The sequence below is a fragment of the Lithobates pipiens genome, unplaced genomic scaffold (assembly GCF_037356315.1).
Source record: "Lithobates pipiens isolate NorthernLeopardFrog02 unplaced genomic scaffold, aLitPip1_a1.2 Scaffold_30, whole genome shotgun sequence".
Classification (NCBI taxonomy): Eukaryota; Metazoa; Chordata; class Amphibia; order Anura; family Ranidae; genus Lithobates; species Lithobates pipiens.
Window position 1 is genome coordinate 7,007,354 of NW_027507791.1, and position 23,029 is coordinate 7,030,382.

General features: G+C 42.9%; 1 protein-coding gene and 1 long non-coding RNA gene across 6 annotated transcripts in view; one reads left to right on the forward strand and one right to left on the reverse strand.

Annotated features, from left to right (window-relative positions):
• The window catches only part of CEP128 (centrosomal protein 128), a 373,597-nt gene that overhangs the window by 309,518 nt on the left and 41,050 nt on the right, over positions 1-23,029 (forward strand). For 3 of the 5 annotated variants that reach the window (XM_077463576.1, XM_077463577.1, XM_077463580.1), the window contains 3 exons: positions 6,634-6,683; positions 10,492-10,515; positions 15,845-16,003. In XM_077463576.1, the coding sequence (XP_077319702.1) occupies positions 6,634-6,683; positions 10,492-10,515; positions 15,845-16,003 (233 nt within the window). The remainder of the gene's footprint in view (positions 1-6,633; positions 6,684-10,491; positions 10,516-15,844; positions 16,004-23,029) is intronic. The other 2 variants (XM_077463578.1, XM_077463579.1) reach the window with 1 other exon arrangement.
• Positions 12,738-23,029, reverse strand: part of LOC143942338 (uncharacterized) — a 53,637-nt gene continuing 43,345 nt past the window's right edge. Inside the window, exon 3 of the long non-coding RNA XR_013264759.1 lies at positions 12,738-12,851. This is a non-coding gene — a long non-coding RNA (uncharacterized LOC143942338). The remainder of the gene's footprint in view (positions 12,852-23,029) is intronic.

Consider the following 23,029-nt stretch of genomic DNA (forward strand, 5'->3'; position numbering starts at 1 on the left):
GTGCCAAGCCTTGCAGTTTGTGCGCTTATTATTTCCTTTCCATATCTGGCCGCGTGCTGCGCTCCCAGCAAAGGCTGCACAAACTCATTTTACTGGAGCCAATTTAATGCAGATAAATCGGAGGCAGAATGTCCCCACAACGACTCAGATTAGACCTGGATGGAAGTCACGGAGCGAAGGGGCCTTCCATAGATTTATTGTACAGTTTAAATTCTGCAGAGGAAAAAAAATCTTTTAATTCCCCTCGGTGGTCATTTACAGCCATGCCGCCTGCAGCATAATGTGTATTAACGCTGTATGTTTCTGAAGAGGGAACAATCACACCACACTAATAATATCACAATACAAGGCATGAACTCCTGTACTGAAACATTCTGTGCTGTGAAATACTGATGGTGTAATATTGCCCATATAATCAGGTTTGAGTTTATTTAAAGTGGCGCCCAAACATGTTACAATCCAGTCATAAGGTTTCCCATTTCAGTTAATAATAATCTTTATTTTAATCAAGGCCTTTAAAGGTAAAGTTTCGCAATTGCTTTTGTGTTTGTAAAGAGAATTTTGCCAGGCCTGTGATTGGTGGTTTTTCCCAACAATCGGTATCTTCTCACTGGGTTGTGCCTTTAAAGTATCCGCCAATATCACCAGTTCAGTCCCTTATCTTAGGGGGGATAGCAATTGGAAAGGTTCCAAACCTTGGCCAATTAACAATTCATGTGTGGGGTCTCAGACATCACTGCCTTTATAGCAATCATATTGTCCTTGCATGTCCAGCCTCTTCCCACTATCTACCGCAGTACAGTGCCTTGAAAAAGTATTCCTAACCCCTTAATTTTCCAAATTTTGTCATGTTGCAATAAAAAACGTAAATGTATTTTATTGGGATTTTATGAGATAGACCAACACAAAGTGGAATATAATTGTGAAGTGGAAGGAAGATGATAAATGATTTTCATATTTTTTTTTTTAAATACAGTGCCTTGCAAAAGTATTCACAACCCCCCCGGCTTTTTACCTATTTTATTACATTATAGCCTTCAGTTCAATGTATTTTTAATCTGAATATATGTGATGGATCAGAACACAATAGTATAAGTTGGTGAAAAATATATACATAAAACAATTTTTAAGAAATAAAAAACTGATAATTGCCATTATGCGTATGTATTCACCCCCTTTGTCATGAAGCCCATAAAAAGCTCTGGTGAAACCAATTACCTTCAGAAGTTACATAATTAGTGAAATGATGTCCACCTGCAATCTAAGTGTCACATGATCTATCATTTAAATATATATATATATATATATATATATATATATATATATATATATATATATATATATATATATATACACACACATACCTTTTTGGCCCCAGAGGCTGCAACACCTAAGCAAGAGGCACCACTAACCAAACACTGCCATGTAGACCAAGGAACTCTCCAAACAAGTAAGGGACAATGTTGTTGAGAAGTACAAGTTAGGTTATAAAGAAAAATCCAAATCTTTGATGATCCCTAGGAGCACCATCAAATCTATCATAACCAAATGGAAATAACATGGCACAACAGCAAACCTGCCATGGGACGGCCGCACACCAAAACCCATGGACCAAGCAAGGAGGGTATTAATCAGAGAGGCAGTACAGAGACCTAAGTTAGCCCTGGAGCAGCTGCAGAGTTCCACAGCAGAGTCTGGAGTATCTGTACATAGGATGACAATAAGCCGTACGCTCCATAGAGTTGGGCTTTATGGCAGAGTGGCCAGAAGAAAGCCATTACTTTCAGCAAAAAACAAGATGGCATGTTTTGAGTTTGCAAAAAGGCATGTGACTTCTAAAATGTATTGGAGCTGTGAGAGTCGCAAAAGGTGGCTCTACAAAGTATTGACTTTAGGGGGGTGAATAGTTATGCACATTGACTTTTTCTGTTATTTTGTCCTATTTGTTTGCTTTACAATAAATAAATAAAATATCTTCAAAGTTGACAGCATGTTCTCTAAAACCCTAGATTAAGCCTTACCTGTAGGCAAGAAATATCTCCCAAACCTAAAAGGTTTATGAGATATTTGCAGGAATAGCGGCACATGCGCTGTAGACATCAGGCGCACTGAGCGTGCCGTTTCTAACGGCGATCATGCCGTTAGTGGCAGCACCAGCGCTCATGCATACCAGCTCATTATGCCTTTGCCTTGCAGGGTGTTGAGGCTTTACTTCCTCTTTAAGCCCCTTTTACTCTGAAAACCCAAACTAACATCTAGAGGAACCGATTGCCTTTAGAAATCACCTAATTAGTAAATAGAATCCACCTGTGTGTAATTTAATCTCTGTATAAATACAGCTGTTCTGTGAAGCCCTCAGAGGTTTGTTAGAGAACACTAGTGAACAAAAGACGACACGAAGGCCAAAGAACACACCAGACAGGTCTGGGATAAAGTTGTGGAGAAGTTTAAAGCAGGGTTAGGTTATTAAAAAAAAATACCCGAACCTTTGAACATCCCACAGAGCACTGTTCAATCCATCATCCGAAAATGCAAAGAGTATGGCAACTGCCAACCTACCAAGACATGGCCGTCCACCTAAACTGACAGGCTGGGCAAGGAGAGCATTAATCAGGGAAGCAGCCAAGCGGCCCATGGTAACTCTGGAGGAGCTGCAGAGATCCACAGCTCAGATGGGAGAATCTGTCCACAGGAAAACTATTAGCTGTGCTCTCCACAAATCTGACCTTTATGGAAGAGTGGCAAGAAGAAAACCATTGTTGAACTAAAGCCATGAGAAGTCCCGTTTGGGAGAAGCCACGTGGGGGAAACAGCAAACATGTGGAAGAAGGTGCTCTGGTGAGATGAGAACAAAATTGAACTTTTTGACCAAAAAAGCAAAACTCTATTTGTGGTGGAAAACTAATAATGCACATCATCCTGAACTCACCATCCCCACCGTTAAACAGTGTTGGCAGCATCATGTTGTGGGGATGCTTTTCTTCAGCAGGGAAGAGTTGATGGGAAGATGACTAGCCAAATACAGGGCTATCTTAGAATAAAACCTGTCAGTCCAGACCTAAATGAAATTGAGAATCTGTGGCAAATCTTGAAAATTGCTGTACACAGACACTCTCCATCCAATCTAACAGAGCTTGAGCTATTTTGCGAAGAAAAATGGACAAAAAAAGTCACTCTCTTGATGTGCAAAGCTGGTAGAGACATCGCCAAGAAGACTTGCAGCTGTAATTGCAACAAAAGGTGGTTCTACAAAGTATTGACTCAGGGGGGCTGAATAAAAATGCACGCCACACTTTTCACATATTTATTTGTAAAAAAAAAATTGAAAACCATTTTATCATTTTCCTTCCACTTCCCAATTATGTGCTACTTTGCGTTGGTCTATCACGTAAAATCCCAATAAAATACATTTGTTTTTGGTTGCAACATGACAAAATGTGGAAAATGTCAAGGGGTATGAATACTTTTTCAAGGCACTGTAGTTATAAACATACATGGTCTAGAGGGCTTTGACTGTGGCCCGACATCAAGAGGCCCTGTATGCAATGTTGGAGAAGGTGGCCAGGGACTGTTTGGTTACTACAAGGGTTGGTCACAGGCTGGTTAAATCCTGTAGGAGACAGAGACCGGGACATGTTACACAAGACTTCTGGAGATCACTGCTATTACAGCCCCATGACAGATCAATATTGATAGCACTCCCACTACTGACTGCTGGGGCCTGCATAGGGCAGAATGTTGCCTTTGGGCCACAGGAGTTTAGAGCGATCTTGCACCCCAATGTACTCTGCTGGAATGTCCATGGTGTTCTGCATGAGTCTTTTTCCTCCCATTGCTTTCAGGCTGCCATAAACCTATAAGAACATGCTGTAATTTGTTGTTTCTTAACAGCTGGAGAGCTCCAGGATAGATTCTGCTATATAGTTGGATGTTTTGCACTTCTGGTGATGTATGAACCTGAGTTGATTTGCTCCGCATACGCACCCTCTCAGGCCACCTTCTGATTATATGCAAGGTATTCTAGTTGAATGCACCTTGTTTAAAAAAAAAAAAAGCAAAAAATAAAACTGTCCTGTCTCCTTGTAATCATTGAAACAGTATAAAGGAACCACAGCTTTGTGCCTAGAACTCCAGTCCTCTCATCTATATTTCACAATATCTCATAATATCCACACATATACAGTTTTGTACTCTAATCTGGCAGCATAGATTGCATATAAGGAGTGCTTGGGAAGAATTTCCAGATTAGCTGCCCCATTACCCCACCACCTCCCAAGTTTCTCCATAGTTGGCATAGGTAGGGAGCAAGTATGCCAACAGACGATCACAGGGGGTTTCCTTGAAATAGCTCTCACACAAACCAAGCTGGATGTCGTACCTATGCGTTCTGATTGTGAGTGTTTTATCACAACACATTGCTGGTTTTAAACATTTTTTGATGTGCTTCTCAAAGGGAACCCTAACTAGGTATTATTATTGTAAGGGTTAAAACCCTAGGTTTCAGCAGAGCCTCACAACACGTCATTGTGTACTAAAAGTTTTGTTTGCACCTTTACCAACCTTGAATAGGTTCAAAAATGCTTTTATACTCAATAATTTAGAATCTACAGTTCCTCCCTCTTCCCTCCTACAGAATTGGGAAAACATTTTAGTACTTTTGAACAGAATGGTACCAGCAACGTAGCACTTTCTGATTTTCCCACCTAGGTGAGAATTACATAGGGACGTCCTGATGCCTCCTGGAATTGCCAGGTCACAGCTCAGGAGGAAGGGTACATTTATTCAGAGGCACGGGTGTGCCATGAGATTTCCCATACATGCACACAGAGGTCTCTGCAAGCCTTGTCTGGCCTCTTTCAGTGTGCAGACATACCACAGGTCTCCACCATGTCATGAATACCTGGCAGAGATATACGGCACATATGGGATGCGGGAGACGTTTGTTTAAAGCTGAACTCCATGTGGGTTTTCTTTTTTTTTTTTTTGCAGTTACATTGGTCTACCTTAGACCAATATAATAAGTATGCATGTTCCATACCTGGTTAATCCCTGTGGAAGAGGAGAATCACTACATCAGCCACTGCTAGTACAGTGATTATTGCTGTCTTCTGGGTCCTGTACTGAGCATTTGCCCTACTGCATAATGAACACAAGGGGTTGAATGCTCGGCACAGGAACCATTCAGAAAAAAAACTGCATATATCTCAAGGCATTCTCTGATTGGAGAAAAAATCCATAAATCCATACCTCATAAAATCAGTTCAAAATGTATTCTGCTACATTTTCTTTGGTGAAAATAACCCAGATCAGTGTTTGGTCCATAGGAAGCAGGTATATATAACATGTTTTTTTATTTTTTTTTAAGTGACCATTTAATGCGGACTCCAAGCAGATATAAAATACATCTCTATTCTATATTCATGTAAAAATGCATCTTTAAAGAAGTACCTGGATCTGTGTTTAACCCTTCCTATGCTCTTCTGCATAGCAGAGCTCAGTCTGGAAGAGGTGCTGCTGCTCCGCACTACCCAACTGGAAAGGCTGGTCCTAGACTAAGCTGTACTAGTTAATTGCAACAATGTAAAGTGAGGTCACTGATCTAGCTAGGCTGCCTGATGCTTGGGAGTGATGTCATCACGGCAATCGATACCCAGAAGCTGAGCTAGCCGAAGATGACATTGGCCGGCGGGGAGCTCTGAGACACTGCAGCACTGGAGAAAGGACGAGTATAGTTCTGCTTTAAGGCACTCATAGATTGCTCAAAGCTGATTTACAAATAAACAGAGCCTGTGGAAAATGTTCAGCCAAACAGGAACTACATCTAGTCAGATGCTGTCACTGTTCGTTAGTGGAGTTGCATTCAGGCTGCTGCAGCTACTGCGGCTGCCTAAAGAATAGCTGGCAGTGGAAATGTCACCGTTTAGCGGGTATAAGGAATTAATTGTCAGATCCCCTGTCATTCAGCCCAATTGCTTTACAAGGGGAAATCAAGTTGTGTATGGAGACCTGATCTGTGTACACAAGAGAAAGCCTTTCTGCAGTCTGACAGGCAGAGGGCAATCTGCAATTATCTGCATATAACAACATTGCACCGAATGGTTTTTATGTCGGTAGAAGACTCCTTGTAGTCCATCACAGCATTCTTGTCACTGTTTGAAAGCCAGACTGAGATTGAAAAGAATCAAATACATTGTACTTATTAGAGCAAAGCCACGTCTACTGCATATTACATCTGGGATGTTATGGTTTGGAGATGGGCGCTGTACACCAGACTGGTGTTCTTGTGCATGCATTGAGCAGTATCTATTTCTTTATAGGTCTAGACGTTTTTATGGAGCAATAAAAACAAATTAGTAGAATCCATCAAATATACACCTTAGATACTGTAATACTTTTAATATACATTTTATGCAGGTGGTCTAGCCCTGCCCCCTTATCGAGGCAATGTGAAGTATTCAGCAATATATCAGTTGTGGTTCTGGGCAGAGGTTAGGGCGGGCGTTCCTCCCGTGCAGCATCCTCTGTCCACTGACTCTGTGATTAATCTTCCACCTTACCTGTTGCAGGAATTCATCTTTTTTTCCCCATTATTACTCAGTTGAAATACTTAATTTGACTCTCTTCTGTTTGTAGACTTTATGGAAAAGGGACGCAGACGAGACGATGAGATGTGGCTTTTACAGGTGATGATTTTTTTTTTTTTTTTATCATTTTGATATTTCAGTTACAGATGGAGAGTAGTGGGCTTTTACCAGTAGGATTTGTAAATCTCTTGAGGTTTCCATACAACAAATTATTTTCTATAAAACCACTTTCAAAGTGGGAAATTGTAAGTGTCTCCACCCTTCCACCTGTTATAGTAATGTATCCTTACCTATTCCCTTGTATAGCCTCCTGCTGCTAAGTCCCTGCTGTTAGGTTAACCTGAGCTGCTGCGTCACTGCTGACAGGGTGGACAAGAAGGAGATAAGCAGTTGAGAGAAAGTGGAAGTAAAACTAAGAAGCTGCTGCTTTGAATTTTGAGGATGAATTGCTTCACATACCTGCAGCTAGAGGGGTTATTTAGGGCTTGCTTTTCCACCGCTTTACTACGAGCTAGGAATATGAAAATGTCCACCGCCTGGGCACACTTTACTTTAAAGTGTTACTAAACCCAGGAGCCTGCGTTCACTATATCTGGTTTCACACAGTACACAGAATATGGAAATGCAATTATTTTAGTAAACAGAAACTGCTAAATACCTTTTCTCATCAGCGGTTAGAGCAGTAATATCAATGTACCGCCAAGCACTTGTTAAGCTTGTAGGATGAGTTTTCTGACTGTCCTATGAAACTGCAAGAGCCCTGACCCTCTGGCTGGACAGTGCTGATTGGCCCTGTGCTGATCACATGCACCCTCCCAAGAAAAAGAAAAAAAAACCTCTCTAGCAATACACAACAAATTGAGCATGTGCAGCCTGACTCCATAGGTCCTGTGTTATCATGAAATTAGCAGGGGACAGTGAGATCTGTGCATACAAGATTAGGTTCCATAGTGAGTATAGCAAGCATGCTTTACTGCATATGCAGACTGATTTTTACTGTTGTGGGTTTAGTAACAATTATTTAAAGTGGTTGTAAACCCTTACAGACCACTTTTACCTACAGGTAAGCCTAGATTAAGGCTTACCTACAGGTAAGCCTAGATTAAGGCTTACCTGTAGGTGCAAGAAATATCTCCAAAACCTACATGGTTTAGGAGATATTTGCAAAAGACAGGCACCGATGTCTACATCACCAACGGCGCGCAGGAGCACTGAGCGTGCCGTTTCTAAAGGCGATTGTGCCGTTGGTGACAGCTCCCGCACGCATGCGTGGGAGTGACGTCCTCGCGGCTCTGGCCAGCCGTGATACCCGGAAGGAAGATGGGCACTTCGTGGAAGAGGGGACAGCGGTGACATTGCAGGCTCCTGTGTCAGGTAAGTGACACATAATGGGCTACTATGCGATGCATAGTAGACCATTATGCTTTACCTTTGCAGGAAACAAAGAGGAAGTAAAACCCATCAGGGTTTACTTCCTCTTTAAGGCTGCGCTATGCAACTACTATAAATAAATAATGGGCATATCAAATGTACAGACCCAGGAGCTCAGCATAGGGATGGTGGGAACCCCTCATAATGGGTACATCAGATGTGCAGACCCGGGAACTCAGCACAGGGGTTCTTATCAATAGAGTTCCTGAGAGACAGAATAAAAAAACTAGATGGTTAAATGCTGAAATCTATTCAGCAGAGCAGGATATTGAAGTCTTTGTGGTCTATGGTAATTTGGAATGTTTACATAATTGTATTTCTTCTGCTCAGAAGAAGATTCCGCACTTTCTTCCTCAGAGATCAGAGTGTCCCACAGACCATTTTCTGGGTTGTGGTGACCCCGGGAAAGAATGAAGAAAATGAGAAGTTAGGAGGCAAATTACAGGAGGCAGAATGTTACACTTTATGAATGTTGTAGACGGCAGACATTAGAACCACCTTTTATTACCTCCGTCCTTCCTGTCTGTGTGTGAAGAGCAGAGGAGGCACAGTGACATTGCTCCACCATATTGTTTCACCTCCTACCAGCCGATTCCTTTAACTCTTTGACTGCCGAATTGTCTATCTCACATACTTAAGTGTATGTCAAAGGGTTAAAAAGGTCTACTGCAGGGGCATTTTCTAAATGGAGTGGTCTTGTGTGCAAGCAGAACCACCTTCCCATGTTCAGACTCCTTTTGAAGAATATTCATCAAACCGTTTCATAAAAAATATGTAAATGTTAACAATACCCATAAGGATAATCTGCCTTGGCTTCACAGCTCAGCAGGCCAAACCATGTGCCAAAATGTGAGAATGACTACGGTGTTTAAAAAAAAAAAAAAAAAAAAAAAATGCCTGGGGCACCCTGGGATAAAATTCAGAAATAAAGGCTATTTGACACGCTATGGAAAATGGTATGACAAGATTGTGCATAAAAGTGGCATTGGCATAAAGGGGATGGATGAGAAACAGAACCTGTGTCTATTTGCTATAAACATTGCACACACATGCTGCAGTCCTTCTACACACAAAATACTGTGGCAAAGGAATAAATAGTTTTGCACAGAGCAGCCCTGACCCTCTTCTTGGGTTCCCTGGTGGCGCTCCTGACTCTTCCTGCTGAGTGCCCCCATAGCAAGCTGCTTGCTATGGGGGCACTCGTGCATGCTCGCTCCTGAGGCTTGCTGTCTGCATCTGTTGACGCAGACCGCTAAACTTGGCTCTGCCCCCTAGTCACTGGCTGTGTTTGACAGCAGCAGGAGCCAATGGCTACAGTTACTGCTTCTGAGCCAATAAGGAGGGAGCGAGAAGACAGATCCTCTGCTTTCATGCACGTCTCTAGATCAAGATCAGGCTTGGGTAAGTAGAGAGCTTACGGGCTGGGAAGAGCTGCATGCAGAGTTTTTACCCTAATGCGTTAAGGTAAAGAAACACCGGCCTTTAGAACTATGTCCCAACGCTTTCTCCTTCTCCATTCTTCTGTTATCAGTCTGATAACTTCTGACTACTTCTCCATCAACTGAGATAAAAGCAGCCTGAGATTTGTGTTGGGGAGGATGCTATAAATAGATTGAGAAGGAAAAATTGGAAGCGAGGCTTGGACTTTTTAGGCACAACCAAACAATTTATACAAAAATATATTTTTATTGTAAAAATAGAAGATCTATATTTTAAAATCATCACATTCATAAATAAAATGTAAGATGGCGTGCAACTACTGTACATAACCAATTACCAACTGCATGGAAACTTGGGAGATGAAAAAAGATCATTCCATTGTGATGGATGGATCCAGGAGTGTGGTTATATTACAGGGAAGCGATGAAAAAATGTTTGTGCTGAACTATTTAACAATCAGCTCAGAAGGTCTCTACCTGTGAGGAGAGGGGGGTGTGTTCCTTTCCTCCAATCAGCCCACAGATAGACGCTGCAAATGTCCAGCATAAAACTCCGCAGGTGCCTGCCATACAAGAGAATGGATATTTGCAGCCATTATCATGTAATAGCCAATTCTTCTGTGTACTGGCGTTTACCCATATATATATATACGCATAGAATGCATTTCCTTAGTGTGACATGTGTTCACTTGGGAAATACATTGTACCTGCATAGACCAGTAAATGTGCAGCATTAATGCATGTTAAATGTGTTGCTGCGATGAATGGCACCCCAACGCACCTGCCTAACGTGTTGCAGTGCACTGCCAAAAAAAATTATATTAGTTTGTTAGCAAGCACATTGACCACATCACACCAACACATTTCACGTTCATTTTCGCACCAAGGAAATGTGGCGCACGCAGTTCCCGCCAGACACCGGCCTCAACATTCCATGTCAGGATTGTAATGCATGAACCTGCCTATTGCTGTTTCCATGTTGGTAAAATCCGAACACCTTCTCTTTGTGAACCTCTTTGTGTTCTGTTTTTTCGCAGGACCGAATCGTGGATCTGGAACGGGTGAGTCTTATTTATAATAAGATTTTATTTGGCTCCAGGGTATTTGATGTGTGAAAAAAGTCTGCTGTAGAGCCAGAAAAATGTATCAAAGCAGAACGTTCGATTTGTCAGTGGGTGAAAAGAAAAACATTTCTGTAAAGGCTGAAACGTTACACCGCTGTGCCGAGAGCGGGATGTGTAACCGATACCCTGCAATTCACCAACCTAAAACATCAATCTATTGGTGCGCTCAGCGTTGGGAGGAAGCCAGAATGTTTATTCACACAAGTGCCGATTGGTGTGTTAAACACAATGCAGGCCAAATCTACATTCTGTGGTGTAACGATCGCATCGGGAGCCTGCCTGCTAGTCACTGTATGTATTACATAACTGGATGGAGACATATTTCTATATTATGTAATGCTGTGCAGTCCCAGTGACTAGGCCTGCCTCTCTATGGGCTCAGTCTATACAACTAATTATTGTGTTACTTGGTGAGGAGGCAACAGGTCACTGATCCTCTACTGTGCGAATACTGTAGTCAGCAAGTGTAATGAGGACAGCAATATCATCAAATACGAAGTACTATTTAGTAAAGGAAACTGGTCTATGGGGGCTCTTTTAATGCCACCACTTTTGGCCCCTTCCCCTGGGCAGCTCTGGACAATTTTGTGTCAGGGGGTGAAAAAATAACCCGCACTGCCAGTCTTGAGTAATTCCTGGCTGAAAATTCTCACTTTTTCTTGCATTTGCAACTATGAAAGCAAGCGTTTAGACTGACTTCTCACCACTGCTTTGCAGTAACAGGTGGCACTTAAAGCCGTGTGTGTGTGTGTTTTTTTTCTTTTTTTTTTTTTAAATAAATTCTAAATACCTTTTTTTTTCTTTGTGCTCATTTGTGGTCACCTATTCTCTCTGCTCTGCATCCCCAAATGAGAGGGGCTGAGATTCCCCTTCTGTTTTGGGTAAACAGTATAACCAGTGAAGGTTGGAGGGGAGGGGCGGAGCTGTGAGGAGGGGATAGGGGAGGGGTCATGAGATTGTGTTCCCACTACACACTGCAGGGCCTGAGAGGTGTTCTCGCTACTGAGCTGACAGGGAGAGCAGAGCTGCAGAGACTCACAGTAGAGAAGCTAAATGACAGACACCTATCCTGACCACGATTCCATTGCTCAGCAGCCATGATAAACGTGGTCAGCTCACTTTGTTTCCTGGTTGATTCTACCTGGTCCAGGCTCTCTCTCTTCACACAAAGGGGCAATTGACTAGGCAAAAGTACTATGCTATAACTTATGCCTTAAAGGGACAGGAGCATGATTTTTTTTTTTTTTTGGGGTAACAATCACTTTAAAGCAGAACTAAACCCATCAATTTAACAGTTTCAAAAAACACATTACATTCCTGACATGTACTCTCAACTAAAAATCAAACATCAAATGGCTGTTGTCATAACTCATCACATGTGCAGCATCATGGCAGTTGAAATTCAGAGGTGAAGATAGCAGCTTCCTTGAAAACGATAGGAGGGTTTAGTTCTGCTTTAAAGGCCAAGGGGAAAAAACAGGCAAAAAAAGAGAAAAAGCATCTGGCATGCATCCGGAAACGCATCAAAATTGCACTGGAGCGCACCAAAAACACGTTACAAATGTGCATGCAAAAATGCATCCGGAACTGATCTAGAGTGTGTTTTTGTGGTGTGAACCCGCACTAAGGGCCGGTTCACACAATAGAAAAGCAGTCTGGATGCTTTTATGCATGCGTGTTTTGATGCAGTCCAATGCATCCCCCCACCTCTTTTTTTCTTAACCTTAAATAAGGACATGTGTGTCCCAGTATGTGTTTGGTGTGTTCCGGTGTGTTTTTACCATGTTTCAGTACAGTCCAGTGCAGAAAAAAATGCAACATATTCTACTTTTTTTTTGTTTTGTTTGTGAAACGCACTGGACCTTACCGCACTGGTCTGAACTATGCCACTGAAAATCATATAACCTACTTATCCATGCGTTTTTGATGCAGAATAAAAAAAAAGCACTGAACTGCATGTAATGTGAACTGTGGCCCTAAGCCTTTAAAGAGAAACTCCACTCCTGTGATATAGGAAAAAGAGGGCTAGAGGTCACAAACCTTGGGTCTTTTGGAGGTCTCATATATTAGAAATATAGGTATGAATACACTGATAGCATATTTTTATATACAAAATACACAATTTTTATTAATACAAAAAATTGTTAAAAAGAACATGAGAACAATTTTGTATTTCAAAATTTGTTACACTTGAGCATTTGGACACAGGTGATACCACTTTCTCTACATGTTTCGCTCGGCAGAGCTTCTTCAGGAGATATTTTATGTAGCGACTGTTGAACAACAACAAAAGAATTTCAGTGAATACTCATATTCAGTTCAAGTACATATATACATAACGTAACAAAAATATGTTTCAAAATGTCAAAAAAATAGAACAAAAGAGGGCATAGGAAAAAAATATTTCTTAAATATCATACATGAACTATGAAGTTGCAAAGCAAAAAAAAAGGGAACCTTACCAACACTGCTGCAAGTATGTATATAAATAACGGGTAGAATGAGGAAATACAAATTTCACATGTGCAGCGAAACACCATGCCTCCTGCGCACTGAACACCATCAAGGTATGCAGAAAAGACAAAAAATTCATAAGGAAGTTTTTTCTGTTTAAGAAAAAACAAAAACTAATTTTTAACAAATTTTGCAATACAAAATTGTTCTCATGTTCTTTTTAAAAAAATGTATATTTTTTATATAAAAATATGCTATCAGTGTATTCATACCTACAGTGCCTTGCGAAAGTATTCGGCCCCCTTGAACTTTTCAACCTTTTGCCACATTTCAGGCTTCAAACATAAAGATATAAAGTTTGAATTTTTTGTGAAGAATCACCAACAAGTGGGACACAATTGTGAAGTGGAACGAAATCTATTGGATATTTTAAACTTTTTTAGCAAATAAAAAACTGAAAAGTGGTGCGTGCAAAATAAGGCCCCTTTCACACTGACGTCCCGTTCAGGCCCGCCTGTCAGTTTTTCAGGCGGACCTGAACGGGTGCTCCATAGAGCTCTATGGAGCGTCGGATGTCAGCGGTGACATGTCCGCTGACATCCGACCCGCTCCGATCCGAAAAAGTGTAACGGAGGAAAAAGCTATTTTTCCATCCGTCTGCGGATCGGATCGGGTGACGACGGGCACTGCGGTCCGTCGTCATCCGATCTCCCATAGGGGAGAGCGGCGCTGTGACAGGTCCGTCCCTGCACAGTATGCAGAGACGGACCTGTCATCTCCCTGCTCAGCGGGGATCGGCGGAGTGATCCCCGCTGAGCAAACGGATATCCACGGGGCGGATCAGAACTGATCCGCCCCGTGTGAAAGGACCCTTATTCGACCCCTTTACTTTCAGTGCAGCAAACTCACTCCAGAAGTTCAGCGAGGATCTCTGAATGATCCAATGTTGTCCTAAATGACTGATGGTGATAAATAGAATCCACCTGTGTGTAATCAAGTCTCTGTATAAATGCACCTGCTCTGTGATAGTCTCAGGGTTCTGTTGAAAGCGCAGAGAGCATCATGAAGACCAAGGAACACAACAGGCAGGTCCGTAATACTGTTGTGGAGAAGATTAAAGCCGGATTTGGATACAAAAAGATTTCCCAAGCTTTAAACATCCCAAGGAGCACTGTGCAAGCGATCATTTTGAAATGGAAGGAGTATCAGACCACTGCAAATCTACCAAGACCTGGCCGTCCCTCTAAACTTTCAGCTCAGACAAGGAGAAGACTGATCAGAGATGCAGCCAAGAGGCCCATGATCACTCTGGATGAACTGCAGAGAACTACAACTGAGGTGGGAGAGTCTGTCCATAGGACAACAATCAGTCATACACTGCACAAGTCTGGCCTTTATGGAAGAGTGGCAAGAAGAAAGCCATTTCTCAAAGATATCCATAAAAAGTCTTGTCTAAAGTTTGCCACAAGCCACCTGGGAGACACACCAAACATGTGGAAGAAGGTGCTCTGGTCAGATGAAACCAAAATCCAACTTTTTGCCCACAATGCAAAACGATATGTTTGGCGTAAAAGCAACACAGCTCATCACCCTCAACACACCATCCCCACTGTCAAACATGGTGGTGGCAGCATCATGGTTTGGGCCTGCTTTTCTTCAGCAGGGACAAGGAAGACGGTTAAAATTGAGGGGAAGATGGATGCAGCCAAATACAGGACCATTCTGGATGAAACCTGTTGGAGTCTGCAAAAGACCTGAAACTGGGACAGAGATTAATCTTCCAACAAGACAATGATCCCAAACATACAGAAAAATCTACAAAGGAATGGTTCACAAATAAACGTATCCAGGTGTTAGAATGGCCAAGTCAAAGTCCAGACCTGAATCCAATCGAGAATCTGTGGAAAGAGCTGAAAACTGCTGTTCACAAACGCTCTCCATCCAACCTCACTGAGCTCGAGCTGTTTTGCAAGGAAGAATGGGCAAGAATTTCAGTCTCTCGAAGTGCAAAACTGATAGAGACATACCCCAAACGACTTGCAGCTGTAATTGCAGCAAAAGGTGGCTCTACAAAGTATTAACAAGGGGGCCGAATAATTTTGCACGCCCCACTTTTAATTTTTTTATTAGTTAAAAAAGTTTCAAAAATCCAATAGATTTCGTTCCACTTCACAATTGTGTCCCCACTTGTTGGTGATTCTTCACAAAAAATAAAAATTTTATATCTTCATGTTTGAAGCCTGAAATGTGGCAAAAGGTTGAAAAGTTCAAGGGGGCCGAATACTTTCGCAAGGCACTGTATATTTCTAATATGACACCTCCAAAGTCCCGAGGTTTGTGACCTCTAGCCCTCTTTTTCCTATTTTACAAGTTGGGATGTGGTGTGTACTTTTGATTCCTCTCTTCTAATTTATTTTCCACTCCTGTGATGTTCTTGTCCTGTGGCTTCCCTCCCGCACCACTATTTTTACACATCTGTGCACACGCTAGGAATTCCCATGCATTCCCATGCACTACGATTGGGTTCTAGTATCCCCTGTGAGTGTGCAGATTTGCAGTTTTGCTTTTGTTTCACATTCTAAATGAACAATCTGCCCTAGCTGCAATTGAACAGCCCGGTGTGAAGAGTGTTTTAAAGCGTTCATCTCTTTTAGAAAAATAATAAAAAGGTGAACTAACCCCGTACACCTTAAATGCCCTCCACCGCCACTTGCCCCTTCTGTACTTACCTCCAGAGATGCTGAGCCGTCAGTGCCCACGCAGTCTGTCCAGTGATTTGAAATCCCTGCTCTTCTCCCTCTTCTCTGTGCAGGGGTTCCAGGACAGACCAGAACGATTCACTGTGCAGTCTCTGACCAATCAGACTCCCTCTGATCCATCCCGGAAGCACTGCATGGAGAAGAGGGGAGGTTTGAAATCCCTGGACCACCATACGGGCTGTGTGGGCACTGACCGCTCAGCATTAACAGAGGTAAATACAGTTGATACTTGGGGTGGGGAGGGCTTTAAAACTGAGATCATGCTATTGCGGTTTGATAATTTGCAGTATGGCACTATACACACGTATTGCGTTACAGTGACTTTCATTTTGAATAACATCCAAACACACCAAGTCAATGCATCTGTGCTTGCAGTATACTGCCATCCATTGTATACCTTTTATAAGGGTCAGGTGCAGATTTTGGTTGCTCTGGAGTGCATTAGTAGCCCATTTAAAATGAATAGGCGATCTTCAGTGTGAACCCAGCCTAAATATTTCAATTTACATGACTGAACTGTTTCTTCAACACTTTTACTGTAAAGAAACCCTCACTATGCTGTCGTTTTCATTGGTCTTCCGACCAGATCCCTTGTTTCACTGCTCAGTTGTAGCTGATTGACGACCGGTCCTTTGATTAATCAGGTTCACTTTAAAGGGGTTTGTAAAGACAAAAGGTTTTTTACCTTAATGCATTCTGTGCATTAAGATAAAATGCCTCCTCAGCTGCTGCACATACCTACCCCCCAACACCTACCGGAGAGGACCCTCTCTGTACACAAGTGTCTCAGCAGCCCAGATTCTCCTTCATGATTGGCTAAGACACAGCAGTGGTGCAACTGGTTCTGCTGCTGTCAACCAAAGTCAGCTAGCCGGGAAGGGGGGGGGGGGGTGCCGGGTCAGGGCTCCGTGTCTGAATTGACACATGGAGCTGTGACTTCCCACTTCCTTCCTGTTCAGTGCCCCCACAGCAAGAAGCTTGCTATGGGGGCACTGAACAGGAGGGAAGTGGGAGGATCGCAGACGAGGGACCCGAGAAGTGGAGGATCTGGGCTGCTCTGTGCAAATCCACTGCAACAGAGCAGGGAAGTAGAACATGCTTGTTATTTTTATGGGGGGGGGAAAAAGAGACTTTACAATCACTGTAAACGTTTTAGTCTAGCTAAGCAAAAGCAAAACTATTTTGACAAGTTTAAATTTGAGCCTTTAAATTTGCAAACACTATTTTCTGCAAATAAGAAAACCAGCAAGGGGTTAATCTGCTAGGCAACACAAGACTGGAATCAGGCTCAATTATCTAAGGTTTAAAGTAGAACTAAAGGCACAACATTTTTTTTTTTTCAATTTGTATATAGTAAGGGAGGGTTATAACCCCTGTCAGTTTTTTGTGTTGCTCATTGAGATTTATCTTCCATTCTTGTCCCACAGACAAAACGTGAAATGGGAGGTAGTCCCTTCAAAGTCGGGGGAATCCCTGGTTGTCACCAGAACTAGGTTTCCTATTGGAAACATTTCCCCTCTATTCCTAGTCTGGTGACAACCCAAAATTTGGTATTTTCTTTCACACTGATGGGGGCAAAGACGACAACAATACACGACAGGTCTTCTAATCCCTCTCCACTATCCAAAACGAAATGAAAAGTTAGCCTTTTAGTTATACTCTAAAACAAGGATAAGGCTCTCTTGTTTAGTCACGTGACTGTAATTTTCAAATCTTATTGGATTTATCTAAAAATATCTGTTACTAATTTGAAAGTAAGTTTACTTATCCTCGTGTTTTTAGTTTTGTGAATTGAGGCCATTGTGTAGTTTAGTCCTAAAGCATGTAAACCCCAAAGCTCAGAATGTAGCACGGCAATCTCGTCTCCATAATTCTTCAATCCTTCTATAGCATTTAGCCCAGTTTTTCTCATGAATTGTAATTTGCTCTGCAGTTAGTGGAACCCTGATATTTCCCATGTGGCCAGTAGCACACTGTCATGTGGTTGGTGGCTCTATGTATCTTCCCTGAAGTCTTTGCTCTTAATTTATACCCCCGTGTGGCCCTATAGCTGTGCAATCTCTGTATTTGTCCTCTATAATCAGTACATTTCCGGGCTGTTTTTTTCACATTAAGGCTCCATCAAACTTGGACGACTTGTCATGCAACTTTGGACATCAAAAGTCACATGACGGATCGTTCCCCATGTTTTCCAATGATAACCATTCATATATGTGCGACTTAAAGTTGCAGAAACTTCAAAATAGTTCATGCACTACTTTGGTCTGACTTTCATGCAACTTGAGGGCCATAGACTTCAATGTTACCCTTCAGAATTTGCATGAAAGTCATACCTGAATGTTCTACAATGCAACAGTTGTCCGTTATCAATGGTCAAAGCCAAAGTCCTAACTTGCACCCATCCAAAGTTGCGTCAAAATTGCACTCCAAATCATGCAACTTTGGAGTTGTACAAGTGTGCATGGATCCTGAATTTACACATGTCCGGCTACCATTTGCATTACGGAGTCCGGTGCGTTTCTGTTCACAGGTTCAGGTGTGATTCAGCTACAAATTGTTCCCTGAAGTCGCACCTGCACCAGATCCACAAACCCACAGGACTCTTTCAAACCGTACCGCAGCCTCCCTGGACATGTGTGAACCGGCTTTATTGAAAGCCATTCACATGTTATGCGAATTGGATGTGGTTAAAAACGCATCCATTTCTCATATTGGACCCTGGACCCAGCCTTAACCCAAAAATGTAATATATTGTAGCTTACCAATCATAGTCCTTTCTAGCGTAAAAATATAAATTACCCTAGTATTCAAGGGGGTTCATTTTCATGGTTTTCAAGTATAAACACCAGTGTAGTTGGCTTAGTTTTGTTTTTACGTTCAGTTTTACAGCTAATGGCAAAATATTATATTCTTTAACCCCTTCCAGGCCCTTTAACTACATGCCGACCGAGCCATAGCTGAAAGACGGCTGCGGCGCGGTCTGCTTATTCTGGGTGGATGTCCGTGGGACGTCCTAACAGATTCGCGCTGTGGCGCGCACCCGGGAACATCCGTGATCAGCCGTTTACCACGTGATCACTCCGTCAAATGATGAAGCATCACTTGTAAACAAACCGGTGGCATGTCATGCCACTGGTTCCTCCCTCCCCTCTCTGTACCGATCGGAGGGATAGATCGTTTGCAGAGCTGTGGGCACTACAGATCCAGCCCCCAGCGCTGCTCAGTGCCCATATTTTGCCAGTACTATGCAATACATTTTAACAGAAACAAAGATTTTTTTTCAGTCTTTTTTGATTTATAGCGCAAAAAATAAAAAACACAGTGGTGATTAACCACTTGCCGACCGCCGCACGACGATATACGTCGACAGAATGGCACGGGCAGGCATATGGGCGTACCTGTACGTCCCTGCCTTCCCGCGGGTCCCCGGTGCCTGTGGCGGTCGGTATTCGTTCGGGAGTGATCCGGGATGAGGGGGCGGCCATTCATTCATGGCCATCCCCTCGCGATCGCTCCCGACGAATGGAAATGCTCCGTGACATCACTTCCTCTCCTGTAATGTAAACACAGGCAGAGGAAGTGATGTAATCTCTCCTCCGTGTCGGTATTTTTCGTTCCGGCACTGAGGAGAGAGGATCGGTGAGTTGCACCAACACGACACTACACAGTAGAACATGCCAGGCACACTCACACCCCCCCTTCACCCCCCCCAATTACCCCTGCCCCCCCAGTCACAGTGACACCAATTGCATTTTTTATTTTTTTTTGCATTGGTGTCATTTGTGACTGTAATAACTGTTAGGGCAGTTAGGGTTAGCCCCTTTAGTTCTAATGTACCCCCCTAACCCCCCCAATAAAGGTTTAACCCCGTGATCACCCCCTGTCGCCAGTGTCACTAAGGCTGGGTTCACATTGCAGCGGTTTATGAGAACGGATGTGATTCGCACCGCACTGCAGTGCAAATCACATCCGATCTCTGTGCGATTCGAGTTCAGCCATACAGATAGTATGGCTGAATTCGCGCCGCAACCGCCGCAAACTCGCACGGGACCCTTTTTTTGGTCCGCAGCAGAATAGGATCGCATGGGTGTTCACACCATGCGATCCGAGTTTGCAGATCGCACTGCGATATGCGAACTGATCTGGGGGTGTCATTAACATTTCACTGACACTCCCAGCAGTTCGCATAGGGCAGTGTGAACTGCCGCCGGGAGGCATGCGATGCGGGAACCCGCCGCGGATTCGTGGCGTTCCCGCATCGCTCCAGTGTGAACCCAGCCTAATAAGCGATCGTTTTTCTGATCGCTGTATTAGTGTCACAGGTGACGCTAGTTAGGCAGGTAGGTATTTAGGTTCGCCGCAGCTTTTTATAGCACCAGGGACCCCCATATACTACCGCATAAAGCCCCCTGATTGCCCCCTAGTTATTAACCCTTTCACCAGTGATCACCATATAACTGTTACAGGTGACACTGGTTGGTTAGTTATTTTTTTTATAGTTTCAGGGCACCCGCCATTTATTACCTAGTCTCACTAGTGTACCCCTAAATTTAGGGGTGTCTACTTTCCAAAATGGGGTCATTTGGGGGGGGGGGGTTTGTGCCATCTTGGCATTTTATGGCCTTCAAAACTGTAACGCCCTTAGAAAGCCTGAAGGCGGTGCTTGGTTTTCGGGGCCCCGTACGCGTCTAGGCTCCCAAAAAGTCCCACATATGTGGTATCCCCGTACTCAGGAGAAGCAGCAGAATTTATTTTGGGGTGTCATTTCACATATGCCCATAGCATGTGTGAGCAATATATAATTTAGTGACAACTTTGTGAAAAAATAAATAAATAAATAAAGGTTTGTAATTTTCCCGCAACTTGTGGCAAAATATAAAATATAAAATATTCCATGGACTCAACATGCCTCTCAGCAAATAGCTTGGGGTGTCTACTTTCTAAAATGGGGTAATTTGTGGGGGTTTTGTGCCATCTTGGCATTTTATGGCCTTCAAAACTGTAATAGGTAGTGAGAAGTGAAATCAAAAATTTACGCCCTTAGAAAGCCTGAAGGCGGTGCTTGGTTTTCGGGGCCCCGTACGCGGCTAGGCTCCCAAAAAGTCCCACATATGTGGTATCCCCGTACTCAGGAGAAGCAGCAGAATTTATTTTGGGGTGTCATTTCACATATGCCCATAGCATGTGTGAGCAATATATCATTTACTGACAACTTTGTGTAAAAAAAAAAAAAAAATTTTTTTTTGTCATTATTCAATCGCTTGAGGCAAAAAAATAAAATATTCAATGGGCTCAACATGCCACTTATCAATTTCCTTAGGGGGTCTACTTTCCAAAATGGGGTCATTTGGGGGGGTTTTGTACTGCCCTGCCATTTTAGCACCTCAAGAAATGAGATAGGCAGTCGTAAACTAAAAGCTGCGTAAATTCCAGAAAACGTACCTTAGTTTGTAGATGTGACAACTTTTGCGCAAACTAATAAATATACAGTTATTGACTTTTTTTTTTACCAAAGACATGTGGCTGAATACATTTTGGCCTAAATGTATGATTAAATTAAGTTTATTGGATTTTTCTAATAACAAAAAGTAGAAAATATCATTTTTTTTCAAAATTTGCGGTCTTTTTACGTTTATATCGCAAAAAATAAAAATCGCAGAGTCAGTCAAATACCTTTTAAAAGAAAGCCCTATTTGTGGGAAAAAAAGGACGCAAATTTTGTTTGGGTACAACATTGCATGACCGCGCAATTACCAGTTAAAGCAGCGCAGTGCCAAATTGTAAAAAGACCTCAAAGTCTGAGAGCACCGAAAGCTCAAAATTGGTCTGGTTAGGAAGGGGGTTTAAGTGCCCAGTGGTTAAAGGGTTCTAAATGCCGGGAAGCATTTAATTGGCAGTCACATGATCAGAAAGCTCCTGATTGCAAGTATGCATTGGGAGCTTTCTGGTACCCATCAATTACTATGATGGGAGCACGCTCTCAGCACAGTAAAGTGTTTACATAGGGACTTGTGTTATATATTTATTTATTTTTATATATATATCCACTCTGCATTAAAGCCCACCTGAGGAGAAGCCGCATATATGTATATCACTGGCAGAAAGTGGTTAATCAGTTTAACTTACCATTTGCAGTACAAAGTGTGCAAAAATGGATGTACTGGTGCACACACAACGTATTTGGCCCCAAAGGATGCGCTTCAGACCAACTCCACTGCATGGACTTTAGACCACAGATCAGCCCCAATGCATGCATTTTAGTTCTCAAATCAGCCCCCATGACATTCTTTGGACCTCAGATCAGCCCCCAAAAAATTTGCTTTGGACTTCAGATCAGTGTCCCCCAATGCATTCAATTTGGACCTTAGATCAGTCCCAATGTATGCATTTTAGTTCTCACATCAGCACCCAATACATTCTCTTTGGACTTCAGTAATGCATTTGCTTTGGACCTTAAGAAGAGCTCCCTCAATGCATTTGATTTGGACTTTAAGATGAGCGCCCCCCCCCCCCCCCATGCATTTGCTTTGGAGCTCAGATCAGCCCCCCCCCCCATGCATTTGCTCTGGACCTCAGATCAGCCCCCCAATGCACGCACTTTAAACCTCTGACCAGCCCCAATACATGCACCTTCCAGGTACTGCTATAGGTGTGGAGGTGGGCTTCTTCTGCACAGCATGCTGTTGTCCTTAGTCACTGGCTGTCCGTCAGTGACATGGGTGGGGAGGCAGGCTTTGTAACTGACAGCCTAGTGGACTGTCAATTACAGCTAATGGCAATGGGTGCCAGCACAAACATCATCACTTGCTTGGGGTTGTAAGCACCTGAATAAAGCAATAACAATCCTTTTATTTCCCCTAAATAAAACATCCTTTATTCGGCCACTTTGTTGCGGGTTTATTGGCAAACAGAAAGCAGCTGACAGATTAAGTGTTAAATTGTTTTGGCACTGTGTATCTCTGGTAACAAACTGCTTGACAAAAATCTGATCTACAGGAAGGACACGAGCGGCGGGGAATTATTAAAGTCTCTGTGCGCCGCAGTGACAGCTCTCTGATTGGGTGCTTTATCTCCCATCTCGGCTCAGTTTCCTAAGAGGATTGTACTTTTTGTGGATGGTGAGGCTGTCTGGAGCTGGCCTGCGTTGTCATATTATTTCACTGATGAGAGGCCGCAGTCTGGTGAGGTGGGAGGCACAAGCCGCCTTCTCATGCAGCTAGATCAGGGGCCACAGGCTG